The 21,273-nt window shown below is 47.6% G+C and overlaps 1 protein-coding gene across 1 annotated transcript in view; it reads right to left on the minus strand.

The window, feature by feature from the left end:
• Positions 1-21,273, minus strand: part of LOC119399576 (neuron navigator 2-like) — a 297,894-nt gene that overhangs the window by 228,254 nt on the left and 48,367 nt on the right. The window contains 6 exon segments of the mRNA XM_037666382.2: positions 2,384-2,736; positions 3,235-4,072; positions 4,074-4,446; positions 7,950-8,309; positions 12,243-12,520; positions 17,383-17,524. Of these exon segments, the coding sequence (XP_037522310.2) occupies positions 2,384-2,736; positions 3,235-4,072; positions 4,074-4,446; positions 7,950-8,309; positions 12,243-12,520; positions 17,383-17,524 (2,344 nt within the window).

Consider the following 21,273-nt stretch of genomic DNA (forward strand, 5'->3'; position numbering starts at 1 on the left):
TGTACGCCAACGCCTGCTGTACACTTAGTAATGCATAAAAGGGACTGTCTACCGTCCTTCATCGCTTTTCAGTTTTGTACCGCAATATAAAGCGTGCCGTCTGAAGTGTCCAACCTTGCAGCGGTTTCTCTGGAAAGTGCGTAGAAAATTTTAAAACAGAATTTTTTGATCTACGTTCGGTCCTCTTCCATTGGCGTGAAACATGCCCACAACACTGGCTGGTGGACGCAATGACGATTGTAGTACCGGTGAAAATTAAAACCGAAAGTACATATGATTTTTGTAGGATTACTTTATTTTCGCTGAACGCTAACGTAATGAATGTAACAGTCGTTTTCAGCGCTCTAGCGGTTAAATGAAGCCTTATTATGCAATTACAGAACACTTGTTTGGCTGCAATTGCAGTTTATGCGTTTATTTTAGCACTGCTGCCGCAATCCAAGCCAAGTTGATCCACCATAAAGAGACAATAAATGCACGCCTTCACAGCGCAGCACATGTGAGACATCCTAACTAGAGCTGTGCACGGGCCGTATTTCGGAGCCCGAGCCCGGCCCGGGCCCGCTGACTTTGTCGAAGGCCCGCCCGAGCCCGACGGCAAAGGGCTGCGAGCCCGCCCGGCCCGGCCCGACGTACGAAAACCCAGTCCCGGGCCCGGCCCGGCCCGGCCCAGCTTTTTGAAGGTTCGCTGCGAAAACAAAACATCGTTTTCCGGTAATTTGGCATTTTATTGAGCATATCAAATATTATCGAACGACACACGACGAACAGTCTCTATTCCACAGATTCCAAATTGTCGTGCAAAAACAGCAAGCAGTCCCACGATTCCGGCTTCAACGAAGTGCGGCGCTTTTTGTATTATGTAGCCCGCCGAACTGAAGTTACGTTCGCTGCTTGCACTCGTCGCCGGAATTGCTAATATCTTTTTTACCAGCCTGGCAAGGCTTGGGATATCTCTGCTACTTGTTTTTCCAGAAGACTAAAACTTCAGATGGACAGGAAGGCGATTCCATAGAGAGATAATGGGAGAGCTCATCTTTTGTAACTGCTACATTCTCACCACTGTCGCTCCACTTGCTAACAACTGCAATGGAAAAGAAAAGCGGTAACGGGCGGTAGCGGAAAAGGCGATGCATGCGTGCTGGAAAACAATTCCCGCTCATTCTCTATATTTCGGGCTTGAGTCGGGCTTTGCGCCGGGCCCGAGCCCGGCCCGATAAAACTCCAAGTAGCCCGAGCCCGGCCCGGGCCCGAGGTAAAAATACGTCGGCCCGCCCGAGCCCGGCCCGCGGGCCGGGTCGGGCTCGGGCTTTCGGGCTACCCGGAGCCCGTGCACACCTATAATCCTAACAACAATAGAGCGCCACAGTACGATCAGCGCGGTGGGCCGCGTGGCATAGCGCATGAGTTGAAGCAGGCAAAATCGAAGACGGTGCCGCAAGTAGCGCCACCGGGTGCCTTTTTGGATGCGTGAGAAAAAAGAAAGCAACAAATTACTCTCTGACGCAACCGAAAGCTGCCTCAAGTGCGCAAAATACAATTTCAAGTTACTAGTAGCTGTTTGTTTTTAAGCAAAATGAGTCTACCTGCGAGGATTTCTTGTCCTACCAGTAGATCGACCACATCGCTGTTGGGTGACGCTAGCGGTCATTCTTTCACGATTTTCAACATCAAATTAAAAATATAATTCCTCTCTTATGGGGAAAAAGCATGCTCGCTGCCGCCAATGTGATGAACGATCTTCTCATTTTCACCACGATGAGAAAATTTTTTCCGAGCGGTAGACAGTCCCTTTAAGTTATATAATAGGGGACCATATTTCTGTCAATACATAACCAGCCACAGTGTCAGAGAGGCATTAAATTATCATGACGGTGTAAGTGGGGTTGCATTGTTGCTCCCCACCTGAAGATTCCTGTACCTCACGTGATGTTGCACGACGTCCGGGGATGGCGCGTTTGAGCAAGCGAAGATGTCATGTTATGACATCATGATTATGTAACGATGACATCACATAGTTATGCGACCTGTGACGTCTTTACGGCGTTACATATGATGACGATACAACATGTATAGGTCACGTGGGCTTTTGTACCACTCCTTTCGCTTGCCGTATTTCGCTCAAGGGGCGCACAACAAGATACTTAAGGCTTTTGCCTTAAAAATGTTAACGCGAGGTCGGGCACGGAGATTTGAAATCTGGGTTCTCGTACCGAAGCCATATGCTCCCCTACGCCACATGCGCCTGGCTCATCTGGCGGAATAGAACGCCTTTAATGTGGAATAGCAATGGTGAGTTTCCCGTAATACTCCACCGGTTACTTGGCCAAAGTTTCACTTGCGCAGTTTCCAAATAAGAGAGAATGAATAGAACGGTCCCCACCTGTCGTCCTGCAAGACGTTGATGAGCTTGGGGTCCCTGATGGCGTAGCGCGCGGGCCTCCGACAGGGCGACGTCACGGCGTACAGGGAGGCGATGCCGCCCTCGCTTACATATCCACTAGACTCCTCGGTGCTGCAGGCGCGGGGCGCACGCAGCACGTCGCCGTCACTCACGTATCCGGCCGACAGCTCGGCGTAGTCGGCGTGCTGCTGCTGCTGTAGCTGCTGCTGCTGTTGGTGGTGGTACGCCGGGTGGTGCAGGGCCACCGAGGCGGTCGGTCTCTGGGCGCCGTACAGCCGGGCGATGTCCTGGGACGCGGCCAGCATGTTCTTCGCCACACGCTGCACGTCCGCCTGGTCACGCGACAGCGAGAGAAGACTAAATGAGGCGGAGCACGTAAAGAAAAGTGCCGTAGTGAAAAGTATAACTCATTTTACTGCATTGAACTACTCCTGCTCCATATTTATCGTGGTGCTGAAGAACAGCCGCAATCTATCAGGCTACAGGACCACGATAGCAGAAACTACCGCCAGATCATCTTGACGGTATAATACAGATCAACTTGGTGAAAAAGCACCTTGCCTATTAAGGTCATGTCGCGCTATTTGCTACAAAGCATACTGCGCCTACATAACAAGTTATGTGCAAGAAGCAAGAGTTTGACTGGTTGGTCAAGATTGTCTGCTTTTAAGTGGCCTCTGCTTTGTTTCCAGTTTTCCTATTTTTTGTTCCGCACGGCTCAACAATTGAGAACAGGCCTCAGCCTGTCACAGTCTTGCGTTTGTGTCTGCAGTATAAACAGGAGACTCAAAGCACTAACGCAAGGGTACTTAAGCAAAGAAATTTATTACCTGGAGACGCAGACACGCGGGCAGCCTCGCAGCCCTGTGACCGGACAGACCTCGTGAATAGCCGCTGCCGTACGGCGAAGCCCTCGGCAGGGGCTGCATGGGAGGGATGTTGGCAAGAGCCTCTTCCATCTCCTCTCCCTCCTTTCCGCACGAGGAGTCGACGGAGTTGGCCCTGGGCACAAGCTTGGTCTCGGCGGGCACAGACTTCACTGTAGACTCGACCCCGCCCACCAGACCGTTGTTGGTGCCGGTCGACTCGCCATTAACGTTAACCTGCACTTGGTCGCCGACGTGGACAGCAGGCCCTGTCTGACCGCCAGCAACGCCCTGTTGCGGGACATTGTTCTCCGGATGATGGCCCGTCCTCGACAATCCACCGTTGACGAGAACGTCTTGGTTGCCTTCGCGATTGTCTTGAATCTGCTGAGTCTGATTGGTCGTCGCGGCTATCACCGAAGATGCCTTGTCCTCCTTGACCGATATAACCGTGGACAGAGAGGATTCCGTGGAAGACGCCGTGACTGAGTCCTTGCTAAAGGAGTGCTGACTGCTCATTATGGGAGATACCATCGCTATGCTCACGCTCTGGGCCTGCGTTTTCTTGGAGCGGTCGCTCTTGGGCAAAGTCTCGGTCCGGACACCGCCGCTGCCGTCACTTGAAGACGGCGCCGTCGTCGTCGTAATCTGTTCCTGCTGCTTCTGACAGTCACCGTCGTCCGCAAGAGGCGGGTTCTTGGAAGCCTCGCCCACGTCGACGACGTCGTGTTTCTTCTGAGCCGCAATTTCATCACCAGCAGGACTGGTAGGAACGCTGCCGTTCTGCTTAATTTCGTTCTTAACCTTTTCCGGCTGAACAAGACCGATGGAAGTTCAAGTCCTCCCTGGACTGTTTCGTAGTCCCCTTGACGGCAGCTGTGGGCTTGGGAATGCCGCTTCCCACGTTGTTAGTTTGCGCGGCAGAGTTTATTTCCATCTCTTGATGTTTCTTGTCTTCGGGCGCGCTGGTCCCGTTCGGTACGGGCTTGGACTCGTGCGCTTTCGGGGACGGGAACTTTTCGGGTATGACGTGCGACGACGCGATTTCGTGGCCGCTGCTGAGGGGTCGCGGGTGCCCGCTACCGCTGGCGTTAGACCTGCGCGTAGCGGTCCTGTTGAGAGTCTCGCTGGACGGAGAGGACCGGGGAAGACCGGAACGGACGGTTTCGGAAGAGCCTGCAACAGAAGCGCGCGAGAAACTGTCAATCTTATCGTAGTGGGAAGACCGACGACAATATTTGCAATAGAGACAACGAGATTTCAAGAACGCAACAGATAGGACTCTGATTACTTTCCACGGGACCTCACTGCATGGAAAATGATAAATAAATGTCGTTTCAACGCACACTTGACAGGCAAAGGTATTCACGTTGATGTTGGCATAAAAAAACAATCTGTGCGAGCTTGGGTCCACGATACCCGGTGCAATAAAAATTACAAAATCAACCTAAGCCTTCCAGTCCCGTTACCGGAATGAGATAAGAAACTGATTAGTCTTATGATTAAGCGACAAGACATGTCATTCTTACATACGCTGTGCACTCTTGCTTGAGTGACGTTCAGGGGACCAAAGAAAAGTTTCCTAAACTGAATATTCACTACAACATGCATAGGACACAGCAGAGATGGAGTCAAAAATTGGGGGACGCTTAGCGAGTTGAACGTGATAGCGATATCCGGCCCCATATTCATAGTGCAGTATGTTCAGTCGCCCGGTCTCACACACGCACACACACACACACTCGACATACCTATAGTAAAGGTAAAGGCTTCCGCCCTCTTCAGCAGCACTTTTATGACAACAGTGTACCCACTACGTGTGTGTAAGAGAATGCGCGCACTAATGTGTGTGCCCTGTGTAATGGGTGGCAGGCTTTAAACCAGCACCAATTAGGCGCGGGATACTTCTTAGAAGTTGCGATGCACCCACTCGGTGGTCTTAAGGGAATACGCGCAGTAATGTGTGTGCCTTTTGTAATGGGCGGCCAGTAGGGGCGTGCGAACATTCGAGCTTCGAATTCGAATCGAATAATACCTAATCGAATAATTCGATTCGACTTTCGAATAGCAAGTATTCGAAGTTTCGAATCATTCCAACGGACGAATATCTGAAACGTGGCAGAGGCCAACGGTGCAACTTTGTTAGGGTAAGGTGGCTAAAGCTAACGCTAACGTCGTTACTGCAGCGCTTTCGTCAAAACTTTCACCGATATCGTGGCTCAGAAGCGAGCGCATATGTTTATCTTAAAGGAGATTATGTCATTTCCGCCCGTCATGGCTACTGCAAAGAAGGCCAGGAAACAGACTGGGAGACTGTTGAACTGCTAGCGTCAAAAAATAACCAGCACACTGAGCTCAGAACTTATAGTCAAGATGTTCAAATAAACTTCAGTGAGCCCCTGATCCCAAGAAAGGAATGATCCTTTGAAATACTGGAAGAGCGGGGAGCTGCATTTTATCCAGGTATCGCCAAAATTGCCTTGCGATACCTTCCCATCCCTGCTGTTGAGGTACCTAGTAGGTACATATTTTCTACTGCAGTAAACACCGTGACGTCACTGCGAGAGAAACTGAAGCCAGGTCAGTGTAGAAGAGCTGGTCTTTCTGCATGACAATTTGTAGTCTTTCGGTAGCAGTCACTCACCGCATTATGTGCTCGAGGACATGAGCAGATCTCATTTCTTTGTTCTTTTCTTCAATTTTCAATAAAATCTGTGGTATTCGCTATTCGATTCGATATTCGACACTTTTTGACCACTATTCGGCACTATTCGATTCGAATTCGATTCGAGGTGAAATTTCACTATTCGCAAACCCCTAGTGGCCGGCTTTAAATCACCAACTTCGTTATCCAGTTCACATGGTGTGATGCCCGATGGCAATATACGCTTGTACCACGCATTTACTGCGATATTACATCTCGTACTGTGACACCTGTACACAGGACGCGTAGGCTTGTGAAGCATTAAAGGTAATTTCAGTGCAGTTACAAGCACTGGAGTGGCTCGGCGGTAGAACACCTGCTTGCCACGCAGACGGCCTGGGTTCAATTCTCACTCGAACCTAAAGTATTTTATTATTTTATTCGCATCTTTCTCGATTTTTCGGTCACGGACAAGATGATTTTTCGCTCACAACCAGCGAAGCCGACGCCGACACCGGAATTTCTGCGGAACGAGCTCTTTAACGCTATCGCGTTAAAATTGCAAATTGCAATTTATGGAGTAATGTACATAAATATATACGATGTGTAAAACAGTTGCGTTAGCGATGATCTCACTATTTTAAAAAATCAAATTTTAATTTGCACTTCTCTTTTACAGCCCAAGAAGTAACAAGGCCGTGCACATCCTAAGGCGCAACTTGTTGCTGAGGCACGAAGTCTCGCAACTTTCCAAGGCCTCCTACAGCCTCAGCTAGAGTTGCAGGATTGGAATCAACTGCCTACGCCAGCGCTGCAGAGCGCAAAACTTCGGTGAACTGATTTCAGAAATGGGCCCGGGTCCATTGATCAATTTAGTTCAACTGAAATATTAGCCATTCATAAATTCCTTTAACTGATATATATATAAATATATATATATAAAAGAAAGAAGATGACTCCTAAGGGCTCGCTTTTCTTTGTTAGACACAATATTAATGAGAACTAATAGACAGTAATGTCAAGGAAAGTATAGGTGATGGTATTTGTAGTAATTAGGATATAAATGTGAAGAAATTAAAGTGGACGAAAAGATAACTTGCCCCCGGCAGGGACCGAACACACACACACACACACACACACACACACACACACACACACACACACACACACACATATATATATATATATATATATATATATATATATATATATATATATATATATATATATATATCAAGACCACTGGGGATAAAAATTCTTTAGTTCTTCTGAAATATTCGGAAACCAGCGATCGTAAAATTGAGAGCTTATACAGTGGTTCACACTACCGTTGATCCGTGGTTCGCACTTTCAGGTTCAATTCCAGCACACCAATATTCCCATAAAAACGGATTGGAAAGGCGTGCGACAGTGCTTCAATAGTGACGGCATTCCATTCGAAATGCGAAAAGTTGATTCGTACCTCACCTTGGGGGCCACTATGTCTTTCATTTTGTCCACTTTCCTTTCACCTGTTAATCCTTATATTTTACTACAATTCAAAGAAGTTAGGTAATTTGCACAGCGCTCTATGTGGTTATCATTGTGGGCCGCAATCCCCCAGTGTAGGGTAGCCAACCGGACGCTATTCTGCTTAACCTGCCTGCCTCATGCCTCTTCTATTTCCTTCCTCATTGCGACTGTTACGAATAGAAGCGAAGCCTCACGGTTCCCCCTAATTCTCTCTGATATAGTTTGTGCTGCATGTTGCTGCCTTAGTACCGGGGGATGAGGGGCAGTCAAGCTGCAGATATGCAGCTTTTTTTTTCATGCCTTAATGCGGTGAGATAAACCAAATATCAAAGAGCATTATCATTAGTAAAGTGGAGATTTGGTCTAGTTGGTTCTCCGTAGTGAAATATAAAACAGCGCGATTTTTTCAGGAAGGGACAGGCAGCGCTTATCTGTGTCGATCTCTTCACTGTTGACCCCGCCTGGAAAAATCGCGCTGTTTGCTTTTCACTATTCAGTATACTAACTGCTTTGAATTTCCAACCTGCATGCGACGTAGACACCTTGGCGAGCGGACGTCCCAGGCTGCTGCTGTTTGCCGGCTGTCCTGCCGAAAGTCTTTTTGGCCAGACCCTTGGCAGCCGATGAGGCACCGCCCTTTGAATGACCACCGGCCCCGTGGTCAAGGCGCGACGTCGTTCCCCGATGTGGCATCCCGAGGGTCCGTTGGACGAACCCCCGTTGAAGACTACGGCGGAGTCCGATGTCTTGGCTTGGCCCGCGGCCTCCGAACCCGAAGCCGAGCCGTTGGGTGAGCCAGCGTCGCCGCATAGGCTGACGGACGAGTCGCTTCGTTCGCTGCGCGCCGAGCTGAAGCCTCCGCCGCTGCTCGGTCGCTTGGGAACTGCGAACGAGTCGAAAATGTGAATGAGCACAAATTTAGTTTGGTTGAGTTTAGCTGTGCAAAAGTGGCTAAGGGTATCGCCGGCCACAGGGTGATGAAATGTCGCTAGTAGATGCCGCATACTCTGCAGCGCTTAAAGCTTATTCATAAAGCTATCTCATACAAAAAAAATTATCACGTCTTTCAGAAACACCAGAGCATCATCTCCTAGAATTAACATCGGGTGAAGTGGTACACGTAATACGGTTAAGAGAGAGAGAGATAACGATGAGTGAAAGGAAGCGAGGTCAACCAGAATTGTAAAATCCGGTTTGCTACCCTACACGAGGAGGAGAGGGAAGGGGAAATAAAGATGGAAAGAAGATCGCAGAGAAGAGGAGGCGCGCGAAAACAAACTGTAAATAAGTTTATTGCAATTGCAGTGAAGCCTTGGAACTCTGCAGTGGGTCGTCCTACCCAGCACCTCCACCAAATTGTAAAGACGTTTACTGGCGGGCACTCGGCGGCGATGCACGACAGCGACAGTCAAGGCGGCGGACCGACTCTCAGCACGAGCTGCGTTCCCTCCGAAAGGAGCCGAAGAGGGCGACCACTACTAGAAGGTTCTGTAGAGGACGACCCACTGCAGAGTTCCAAGGCTTTGCTACAAAACCAACAAAAAGGGAAGGTGCGGAGCGGGAGTACAACAACCTATCCACCAGGCCTAGCGGATAGGTTAAAAGGGCTAACACTGGAATTCGTGTCAATTCTAGTGTTGGCATACGGCAGGACTTCGCGATCTTGTTTTTTTTTTTCCTTCACAGCTTGACTCAGAGTTCAATTTATACTAGATGACTTTCATTGCGACGTTATGTTACCTTGCTTTCACGTCTGTAACCTTTACTATTCTGAATTTTCCATGACAAGGTGTAGCCGCGCCACATAGGGGCACCGACACCTCCTGAATATCGCATATCGTATATACCCAAAAAAAGGACTACGGGTACGATTAAAGAACAAAGAAGATTCACTCATTGAAATGAGACTGAATAAGGACAGTAGTTAGAGTTTTTTAGCAAGTTACAGGAATAAGGTAAGCAAATACGGTAAGGCAGTACGGTAGCGCTCCTCCTTTCCCGCTCGTTGTGCTTAAGCCGTTCGCAGTTCCAGCGACAGTGCGTCCCCCGAACAACCAGTTCCTCGTTAACAATGCGTAGGCTGACAGGGCAACAATGAGGCATGACAACCCCACAGTATTCTTGAAAATGATTTTGTGGTGTTAGGGGTGCCTTCACTGGCAAAAGTACAACGGACCGGGAAAGGAGGAGCGCTACCGCGCTATGCTCGCGGACAACTTCTCTTGGCAATGAAGAGCAGGCTACAGAGCCAAACTACGCATGTACTACCGCTGAAGAATATAGTCCCAAAATTGCGTACGTGTTTTCAGCATCAGAATTAAACATAAGAACATTACTTCATTTTTTACAGGACGCTGTTTGAAAAGAGGCGCAGAACGCACCAAGGAGATATTTATATTTGTTTTACTTTATGCAGTGTCATTTCGCGTTTTCACACGTGTGAAAACGTCGCAGCCTTTTACGTGCACCTCACAGTCAAAATGGCGTCTCCACCCTCTATAGCTTTCCGAAGACTTGCCGAAGGTAGCTTCTGACGAATTTCACTAACAAATGGCTGTCTAAGCAGACGAAGCAAATGGTGTGCAATGTGATTATTCGAGCACGGCCGCTCGAATAATCGAACTGCCGTCACATGAGATACGGAAGGTTCACGAACCGAAAATAAATTCCAAGCGCGCGCCGAACCGTACTACTTCGCGGAGCAGTACATGTGCAGTAGCTCCTGCCCCGTAGCCTTTCCTTCATTGCCAAGACAAGTTGTCCGCGGGTATACCATATCGCATTTGCGTACCGTATTTCCGTAACTTGCTAAAAGACTCTATTGCTCTCATAACAGCGGTAGGCAAGTAGGCAACCAAGACTATCCAACATCGGCCATCGTTAAGCCAACATTAAGAGGCGGTAGCCAACATTAGGCAAGTGCTGGCAGCAGTGCGAGTAAGCAGGGTAGTTGCACTTGGGTCAGACATCGGACAAACCCTGTTACATAGTATGGATTGCAAGAGGCCGAGGAACACGTTACCTTAATGCGGCTGACGCGACCGGGAATTCGATCCCGCGACCTTCAGGACGGCAGTCGAGCGCCATAACTACTACAGCACCGTGGCGGGAGTGCGTGTAACCTCAAGTACATGAGCTCCCGAACTAAATGTATACTTACAACATGGCTTAAACGACTTTCCAGCCAGTACGAAATGTACATGCGGATATCGAAGCGTCGCTTCATTTTGGCTATGGCCAGTCCCACGACTACTGCCAGGCCTGCTTTATTCGCAACACTGAATATTGTAAAAGAAATAAATAACTTGAAGGTTCCCCCAAAAGTCTGCAGAACGGTAGCTATCGGTGCAGATACATATTTCGTTCCTCTCAACACAACAGCCCGACGCCTAAAACGTTGGGTGACAGTGCTTCGTGTTCCTCGCCGCTGTGAGTAAATACAACATCCCAAACCTATGGCAAACAAGCTGTCTTCACGTGCCACGAGTATCGTTTCTAATCGTGGTGCGTCCATCGGTGCGTGTACCACAAGCGAGTATATCTTCCTGTAAGGCTAGATATGCTCGCTTCGGGTCGTGCACTGATCTACGAAGTCAGCCGCCGATGGCCATTCAAGGGGAAAGGCCGCACCGGCCATGCAGCGACAAGCGTCACGACAGATCTCATTAGCGAGACGCTGACCCCACAGAACGGCCTAGCGCTGGCTGGCCAAGCAGAAAAACGTCCACCCGTGTCTCTCCAGGGGAATGTTTGCCGCCCAGTTAGAAGGCCCCGCGGAAGGACCTCATCAATATTCCGGTGGTTCCTAGCGCCCGACGTGCTGGAAGGATGGTGGTGCACAGGACCTCAAAATGTTTGCCATGCAAGCAGCACGGGCTGCAAGAACCATATACCAGCCCCTATCCGCTCTTCCAATCTAGGGACACCGCGACGATTGGCTGAACTGCGCAAGAAAATGGACGTCAAAGGAAACCACACACACGCTCAAGTGGGTGCCAGGTTCTGTTGAGCACAATGTTGTCAGTTCGGCTCTTGGCAACTATGGCGGCCGGTTGCATTCAGATCGCCTGTATTGGAACGAGACATTAGGCCAAAGTAGCATACGAATGATATGCCTTGCTGCGCACAACATGTCCATAATGTACGCACAAAGGCGCCGTTGCAGCCTCTGTGTCACGAGCGGTAACAGGTAGGAAAAGAAATCACATAGCGATTTCCGGTAGTTGTCTATGTAAATGCCACTGGAAATGGACTCCGACGCATATTAATACGCAATTCTCGCTTTTCATGTTTCGCACATATATTCCAATGCTGGCCACAGCAGGGATTTGATTATGAAGTGTAATACTATGTGTGAAACATTGCAATTCCAGTCTCTCTCGCAAATGCAAGCTCTACGAGACCTGCAAGATCTTGATGAAGGGGTCATTTCAAACGTGGCTAATCATATACTGCCGGCAACTCCTTTATGAAGTCGGGGAACCACAGGTCTTCCGGTTTCGTAATGTTTTCATTTAATGGGATGGACCGGCTTAGTTAAAGCCAGCGCTAAGTCCACTGCCACAGGGATCCGTCCACAAAGACCATTACTGGTATGTGGCTCTCCACTTTGAAGGAATTTTTGTGCTATTGATTTGGCGTTCCCTTATCACCCTACGTGTCATTTTGATATCATTTTCATGTTTATACGACGTCTATGTATATTGCACTTATAACACACAGACACTCGGAGGGCGCACACACAGACACTCGGAGGGCGCAGTTCGATAACAGCGCCATCACAATGAATCCGAAAGAAGCCGGAGGCAGCGCTCACCTTTGCTCTTGTCCTGCGACTTGTCCTTGGAGTTGAAGAACTTGAACTTGTCGAGCATAGAGTTGTTGTTGCTGGTGCCGTTGCTAGCGTGGTGATTGGTGGCGTTGTGGTTGGCGACCCCGTTGTGGTGGGCGGAGGAGGCGATGTGCGAGCCCTTGGGGATCAGGTGGCCGTTGCCCGGTCCGTTGGACTGGGCCGGCGGCTGCTGGCGCACCGGAACGCCAGCGTTCTTCACCGGAAGGTGAGAGATGGACGAAGAGGATGCGGTCGAGGAAGGCCTGCAAGGAAGGCGCACACTATATACTCGGGTTTCATATATCAGTGATGGATAGATCCCGCATTTCCCAAGCTTTTTAATCTGAAAGCATTATATGCCCCATGAAGCGGGATAGCAGGCGTCCGGTTGACATCCATCAGTGTTAACATTCGATAGCAAGAGAATTCGCGTGGCCTAGTGATGGCGCTACGGGAGTTTTCCACGAGAGTTTTCTGGCGTAGTCAACAAATTATGTTGATCCAGTTTAAGCACATGACCAAGCAGACACACCATGTGGCATAGTCACATGGCCACGGCAAAAGCTTAAAAGAGCCATGGCACCCAATTTTCGATCATAAACTCTGTTATGCGGCTTAATCTTCGCGCGTTCTCAAACAAGCTGGCGAATTTTTAGCGTATTCGGTAGAGCACATAATTTATAACTGAATATTTCAAAGACACGCGAGCGGTCTGAGAGTTGGGTAGCACTGGCACACTCCCGAGCCGTGACGTAACAAGGTGGTTGCTTTGCGAGCGTCTGCATTCCGACGAACAATTCTCTTCCGTGGTCAGCTGCGCGTGCATTCGAGCTATTATACTTGGCATTCAAACTGAACAATTTGCAACTGCTTAAACTTTGGCAGAAGACTTTGGCAGCACATGACGTCACACACGGCACTGCAAGATGGCGGTCGCCGACGGTGGACGCGGTAGCTGGTGACTTCTAGGGCTCATATTGCGTTAAAATATTCTTTTACAGACCATTTGTCATATTTCTATAGGCGTAACGGACCCTCTCCTTCTACTTTTCGCTGAAAACCGCAAATTGATGGGTGAACGTGTCATGACCCCTTCAACTTTCAAGGACGTGCGGCCAAAGTGTGACGTAATGTGAGTTCCGCGTGACATACGAAAATTGAATTCACCCATAGGAAATTGAATATGCGATCACGGCCTATGTCGTGGTCTCGTGAGCACGTAAGAACGTGAAATTGCAAGGTGGGATGAAGAAGTGATGACGTCATGTGCAAATATCATGTGAGGTGGACATCAGTATAGTTTACACGTAGACCCACGCCGTGCTTTCGCATTCAATCCACGTAAGTAGACTTGAGCGCTTCTGCATCTTTTTTCTTTATGGTAAGTACATTTTGCTATTGGATTTCCGCCTTCACTGTTAATACGTTCACCACCACCAGGGGCCAATCTGGCAAACCTCTTTGTACATTACTGATGAAATTAGCGCAAAAACTTAGACAGACAAACGCGCAGGAAGGAAAGACGATAGCGTCTTGCGTATTCATTTCGTATTATCTCGTTTATTAAGGCGAAAGCCCTTGATGCTTCATCAAACGCGAAAATCGACCGACGTCCCGCGTCGCGTCGGTCTCTCCCGTCGGCGGCGTCAAGACGAATGATGTAAAAAATCATCATCACGCGATGACGTCCCCATATGACGTCATCATGACGTCACAGAGCGTCAGAATGTGTGACGTAATTATGGCGTTATCGTGAAGTCACGTGATGTGAAACGACGACGTCATCCTGTGCCATCGTATCTTGGCCAAAGGTGGGCCAATCACTAAGGCAGCGCAAAGACCAGGTAAGGTGGCTCCGATCCTGGAGGAAGGGGGAGACCACGTTAGATGAAGCTAGCTTTCGGAGGGCGGCGGGGCAGGGTTAATACATCGACTGGGAAGAATAAGAAATGCTTCGCATTTAAAAAATGGCTTTTGCCTTCCAGTCGTCTTAGCTGAGTGCATAAGGGACCCTGTGCGTTTTTCGTGTGTTCGTGTTTGAGATTTCGCCCCAGCTTTACGAGTGGTTACTTTAGAGGAACAGCCCAGTAATCAGTCCACCTGATTTATGGAATGCGTCGCTCTGTTCGTAGCTATTATTCAGGTGAAATACTTATGTGGCCACGAGTAAACAAAATCGAAACTGCTGTTCGGCGTCGGCGACGGGAACATGAATGGTACCAACAAGCCAGTAACTTAGTGATTGTCTCATTAGAGCATAGGCTTTTTGGCTGTGCCACTCTCCTTAGTGTCGTCTACAGGGACTGTCAGCTTTTTGCCACTGATCATCCCCTTTCACTGATGATTTGGACGTACGTGTGGTCATACCATGAGTATGGTACGGATTGTTGGGAGAGTTAGCAATTCATTACAGAATATTCACTAAAAGTGGTCGTGCTGTCCCCTTGGTCTCTCTTGTTCGTCATTATTAGAGCCCCATTTCACAACGGCAAGTACAAATCATGTGTAGCAAGCGCTGAAAGTGTGGGCTCATCTTACAGAAAACTGCGCAGCAGAAGGGACACAACTAAAGGACGAAAAAAAATTAAAGCAGATTCGTACTACAGGTGCCCGTCCCGAAGGAATTGCGGATGTCGGCGGCCTGCTTTGTTTCTCTTAATTTTTTTTCTCTTTGTTTGTTACCCTGTTTCTTTATTTTTCTCCCTTTTCTGTATCTTTTCTGTCTTTTTGTCTCCGTGTACTTCAATTTCTTTCTTTATTTTTTTCTCTTTGTCACTCTTTCTTGCTCTCTCTCTTTATTTCTTTCTCTTCCTGTTTTTCTTCCCTTCCTTTCTCTCTTTCTTTTTCTTTATGTGCTATGCTTTACTCCCCCTCTCTCCTTTTCCTCCTCCTCCTCACCCTCCCTTTCCCGTCCCCTTACTATGCTACACTGTACAAGGCTATGACACGCTCTGCTCACGTGCCTGGATAGCCGAGTGGTCACGACGTTCGCCTTCGGTTTGTGGAAACACGGGTTCGACTCCAGCCTAGCCAAGAATTTTTCTTTTCTTGCTCAGAATTTATCTCTTTCTTCTTCTATCTCTTCGTTCTCTCCCTCTTTTTCGCCTTGTTTCTCTCTCGCTGTACTCATTCCTGTCGCTGATCACACTTATAGCGTCCCACGCCGGAATAATCACCGCGCGTGTTCTGGGAGCCAAGCAGAATATGAAGAAGAGGACGAAGAGCGCGCGTGCCGCTTCATGATAATAATAACATTCTGTGGACGACAATCGGCATAACGAAAAGCTTAGCAGATCCGCTGTCAAAAAGAGACGGACCGGCACAGACTCACAACTGATTTATTGAGGAAACGGGGGGGGGGAGAGGAGGGGGAGGGAAGCTATTTTAAGGTCGATTAGGTTTTCTTCAATAAATCAATTGTGAGTCCGGGCCCGTCTGTCGCTTCTTGCGTTCTCTATTTGAGTCACGTCCGCTGCGCACTTTGCCTGAAGATGAACAAGAGAACGGTGATTGGCTTAACTCGCTTTCTATATCGCAAAAATTTTTTTGCGAATACAGGCACAATATTCTTTAGAATGTTCACGCGCAAGCAGTCTACCTGATGACGTACGCTCAGTATTGGGTGACGTCGGCCACGCGCTTGTTGAGCTGCCAGTTGGAGAAGTTCGTCTGCTCGTCGAGCACGTGGTAGACGATGTCATCGCTGTCAGACGCAGATTCGTGGCCCTACTCATCGTCTAACGAGTCCGACGACGGTTCGCAAGTGGCAGACGCTGAGGTTGCGAATATTTTGAACGGAGGAGCCTGGCAGTGCAGCGGCTGAAACCGAACGCGTCTCCTCGCCGCAAGGATCGCGGCTGCACTTTTTTGTAGCGCTCCGACGCGTTCGCCTATAGTGGACTCACTATGCGTTGCTATTTTTGTTGCCACCCGGCAGTTATTATTATTTTTTTTACAAGCGTCTAGTGCAGACAGCACTGCTTGGCGCCGCCGTTGAAGAACGGTGAGACGCCGTGAGCATAGAGTTTCCTACAATACTTACTAGAAGGAACTCTGGCGCTAGTGTCTATGGGAGCTGCAATGCATCGCGCTTCAGCCAGCATGGGAATCATGGGTAGTACACGGATTTGTCTAAACTTCGTTCTTTCGACTCCGTTTGGCTCCGCGTCGCCTGCGTCCGCTTTGTCGCAAAACGAAGTTCAGCAAAAATCAGCAGTAGGCTCACCGATTCAAATCTGGTCACGAAGTTCACAACGATCCATTCTTTTATCCGTAGCAATAAACAAAGTCACAAGTGCGTTCGAAGCCCACAAGCACGAAGACTAGGCAAATCCGTGTACTAGGTGGCTGAACGATCGCAGCGCCAGAGTTCCCTCTAGGTCAATCTATGGCCGTGAGCTGGTGTATCACTGGCGTCTGAAATATGGTAGCTGGCAGTCGAAGCTGCTGTAGTCATAAGTATGATAATAAATTATAACGATTCCAGTTCACTACAGACGCCGCTTAGACACCGCAGTTGTACGTCCTCGAAAGCGCTTCACTCGTGTTGACCTGCAAATAATAAGGACGAAAATTATCGCGTATGGTCCACTGTTCGATCTCACGCACTCGCCGCGTGCAAGTTGCTTAAAATTAGAATGAAATTATTCTCGCGAGTACAATTACGTGTGTAAGTTGTGAAACAGGCGAGTTATTCATTGGAAGTTAGTCGAAGTTACACGTTCTCTGTTAAACGCGTTTCACAGTTTTATTTGGTCATCCGCAGCAGCTCTGCGGACGCAGCCTTAATGACAGGTTGCGTCCACATATATGTAGTGGGCGCTCAACTCAAAAGTACCTCAAATCTACTCAAAAGTACCTTTTGAGTAGATTATTTTCGCCGTGTTATTTGGTCCTGGTGTCCAATATATTAAACAACAGGCCCAAGTCAAGGCCTGATATCCAATATATTGGACAGTGCACCACATAGAAACCCCAACTTTTACTAAGCTAAGCTTTAACACTTTTTGCCTACTTGGTCTATTCGAGCTATACTGAACTTTCTGCAAAAATTCGTGCACCCAACTTTAACCCGAGACTCAGGAGGATATACACGCTGCACTATATCGCGACTAGCTCCGCTCACCTTGACCTGTCGCTGTTTGCGGTGCGGTCCCTTGTGACGACTGTCGACTTCGGCTGCGGGATGAAGGAGCCGGTGTGCGGAGAGCCCGACCGTGAACTGTTGCAGCTGGTCGATGTCTTGGGGGCCGCGATGCCCGAAGGGCCTGGTGCATAAAAAAGCAAAAGAAAGAAAGAAGAGACAGTTGAGCGACACATGGATTGCATTCCGCAACTCTTTGTTTTATTACAGTGCGCTTATAGATGTTCCCAAGAGATTAGCTCGGAAACAATGACAACGGCACGGGATCCGCTTTACCTACATATATAAAAAAAAAGAAAATAGGACGCAGAACAGAATGCGACAAAGCGAGGCATAACATATACGCGTGTATACGAAGACTGAAAATATAAATACGATGGAGATCCCGTTATACGAAATACTGCCTTTTTCCCTTCAGCTTCATTAGAATAACGGTGTAGTAGTATTCCTCCTCGATGGAAATACGAACAAGGGCTACAAAAGTGTACCAGAAGAAGGGAGACTTGCCTTTAGATGGTCGAATGATTCGCTAGGTCACTGACATGCAGTGTATCGTGTAGTGAATTCTCAAAGTAGCGCCACACGACTTTGCATGTTGTTTGTCGAAATGCCTTTTTTATTTCTGAAATGTTTACGCTCCCACGTGTTCACAGGAGCCTACTAAATTGAGGAAAAGCTGTAATTATGGAGAGCGATTGTTTAGGACATTTTGTAACTAAGCGACAAAAACGAAAACGAAGGAAGACAACGGGCACTGTTGTATTCCGCCTTTCGTTTTGTCTTTGTGTGCCGCCATGTTACAAAATGAGGAGAAGCCAAGAGCCGGTCTAGTTAATCGTAGAAAAATTTTAGGCTGCAAATAGACAAAAAATGTAAAAGAGAAGCGCATCTAACAACTGACGAAAGAAGGAGAGGAATAAAAGACGTAACATACGAAAGAAAGGGCACTGTAGGCAAACCACGCATGAGCCAAGCTCGGTGCTATCTATGCAGCGAAACACGTGCCATAAATCTAATCAAACTTTACGCCTGTATCAATGAGGTCACTTATGATTCGATTACATTTACATTTGTGTCGCTAAACATGACACTTGTCTTTCCGTGAGTGCTATAGATGGGGAGCTAACGCATGCGCCAAACTTCCCCGACATCATACTGTAAGCTTCAATGATAGTTCTTCTGTTTTTGTCCTTGCTGTGCGCCACAATGGAAGTGTCCCTGAAATTTGGGTTACATTTACAATCAGAGCAGTGCTGAGCGAGATTCCCTTCGATTGCAACCCTACTACACAAATGTTTGTGTTCCTGAAGCCTTTTGTTCAGGCACCTGCCCGTCTGCCCAATGTAAGATGCCCCGCAGGTTAAAGGAATCCTGTATACAACTCCTACCTTGCACTCTACAAATTTTTTGACGTGTCTGACACAACATTCTGCATCTCGAGCGTCGCCTTCACTACTCTGGGAGTTGACTTTCCTACACAAGCCTTTTTGGGCGCCGAGAATACCACTTGCACACCATACCGGGAAGCCACTTTTTTTAATCTATGCGCTACGGTGTGCAAGTACGACAACACTACCACCGGATTCTTGTTTCTTTCCTTTTTCTTCTCGGTGCTATTAATCTCTTTTAGGCAGCATTCTGCCACTGCCGACAGGACCCCGTTTGGATAACCACACTTTTTTAAGCGCTCTATTTGCAAGCTCATGCTTTCACTCGTTCTGTGCTGACATGATTTTTTAGTCGCCTGCATCATGCACGATATTGCAATGCCCCTTTTTATAACTTTCGTGTGATTAGACTCAAATGGCAAGATAGGTTTACCACTGCGTGTCTTGTACATCCAACACGTGTGCTCCGACCCGGCACTGATTTCCAAATCTAGGAACTGCAGCCGGTTGTCCACCGTGAACTCGAACTCAAAATGCGCTTCGTCTGTGTTGTCCATGTTTTTTCGTCCTCAACTTTGCAGCGCTAAAATTTTTCTACAGAGGAATAAGCATTTTGGTGCTTTGAAAATATAAATAAATAAATAAATAAATAAATAAATAAATAGATAAATAAATAAATAAATAAATAAATAAATAAATAAATAAATAAATAAATAAAATGTATTAGATTGAATCCTTCTTGCGGGGAAATGGGGAAAAAAGACGTCACGTATTCTTTTTTATTTTTTTAATGGGGTGTTACGTGCAAAAACCACGATGTGTTTATGGAGTGCGCCGCAGCCGGGTACTCAATGTTATTTTTCGCCACCTGAGATTCTTTAGGCTGCACCTAATTAAATCTAAGACCTGGAAATATGAGCGCGTAAACTAACCAATGACTACGAAATGACAAGGGCAAGCGCATCGCTTGCCCTCGCGTTTTCATAGTCATTGTTCAGTCACGCCATCGTATTTCCAAGTAACATGAATCATAAGCCCGCCCAGTCAGTCACTCTAAATCTAAGCACACGAGCGTTGATATTCCAGACTTTTCTAGCGTTGTTAGTCTAGCGTTGAAGTGAAGCGCTTTGTGCTCTCCCAGCCTTCTTGCTGTCATGGGTTTTACGTGCTAGCAACTCTGTCACAAGAAAAGCCTTTTCACATTCCGTCCCCAAGGAAATGCTATCGCTGCTTTGGGGACCACGCGTGCGGTAGGAACCATAAAAGGGAACAGAAAATGGTGAAGGTGAGATTCCTGTGCCTTAAATTGAACTTTTAAAAAAAATCACGTACGGGAAGCGGACACGACCACGATGTTAGCGATCAAGTGAACAACCGAACAAGCTATGAACTAAGGCTAAGGGAAAATACATTCTGTAGGTCCCTTCTGCAGCACCTGCAGTACCAGGACTAGGTGAGATTACTGTGCCTTAAATTGAATTTTTAAAAAAATATATCAGATACGGGAAGCGGACACGACCACGATATTAGCGATGAAGTGAACAACCTAACAAAGCTATGAACTAAGGCTAAGGGAAAATACATTCTGTAGGTCACTTCTGTAGTACCTGCAGTACCAGGACTACGTGATTAAACTTAATTTCATTGGCATACATTATGCTGCTTGGCAACGTAGCCGTAAAAAAGAAAGAAGATAAGTAGGTCACCGGCTGCACGTAGCTCGCACTTTATGCAAAAAGCGGAGCGCACGCAGGAGACCTTGGATCCGTTTTCGCAGTGAAGACGAGACCGTTCGAGGAAGGAGAGGCAAACGAGAGGCAAATGTGCGTAGAAAGCCAGATGAGGAGGAAGAGAAGGACACCAATGGAGAGGCAACAGGAAGTACTACGCGCGTGCGCTTTTTGAAATACGGCAGACAGTCACGAAGGGCATTTAGACGAGCGTCGTGTAGAATGCTGACAGTGAAGAAGATATCGCGCTTGAAAGGAAAAAAAAAGAAAATACAAGAAACTGATGAACGCAGGAGTAAGACTACACCTGAGTTTAACAGCCGCAAAAGAATGGAAAAACTTGAAACGGCAATTTAGTTAAGCGATCCACAGGGCTGAAGGCTAGAGCAACGTTTATTTGCCGAAAGTCAACCATGTTAGCCTTTGCTATTGGTTATTCTGGCTTCGGTTATTCTTCACTGGGCATTATTACTCCTCTTCATCATAATGTGTTGTTCATGAACATGTCTCGTAGTCATGTTACATGTAAATGTATGAAAAACTATCTGTTATCCGCGGTAATCAGTGTGACCACCCTGTATGTATTGGACTCTGCCCATGGAGGTATTTTTCGTACGTCAGAGATCGTACGTGTACATATCGCTGCTGATTTTTTTTGTTATTCTTTCATTCTTCTGTGTGTATTTTCAATATTAATACCATGATGGCAATATAGCCGGCTCGAACGTATACGTTCGAGCCAGGTACATTACCAT

Source organism: Rhipicephalus sanguineus, chromosome 7 (genome assembly GCF_013339695.2).
Source record: "Rhipicephalus sanguineus isolate Rsan-2018 chromosome 7, BIME_Rsan_1.4, whole genome shotgun sequence".
NCBI classification, from domain to species: Eukaryota; Metazoa; Arthropoda; class Arachnida; order Ixodida; family Ixodidae; genus Rhipicephalus; species Rhipicephalus sanguineus.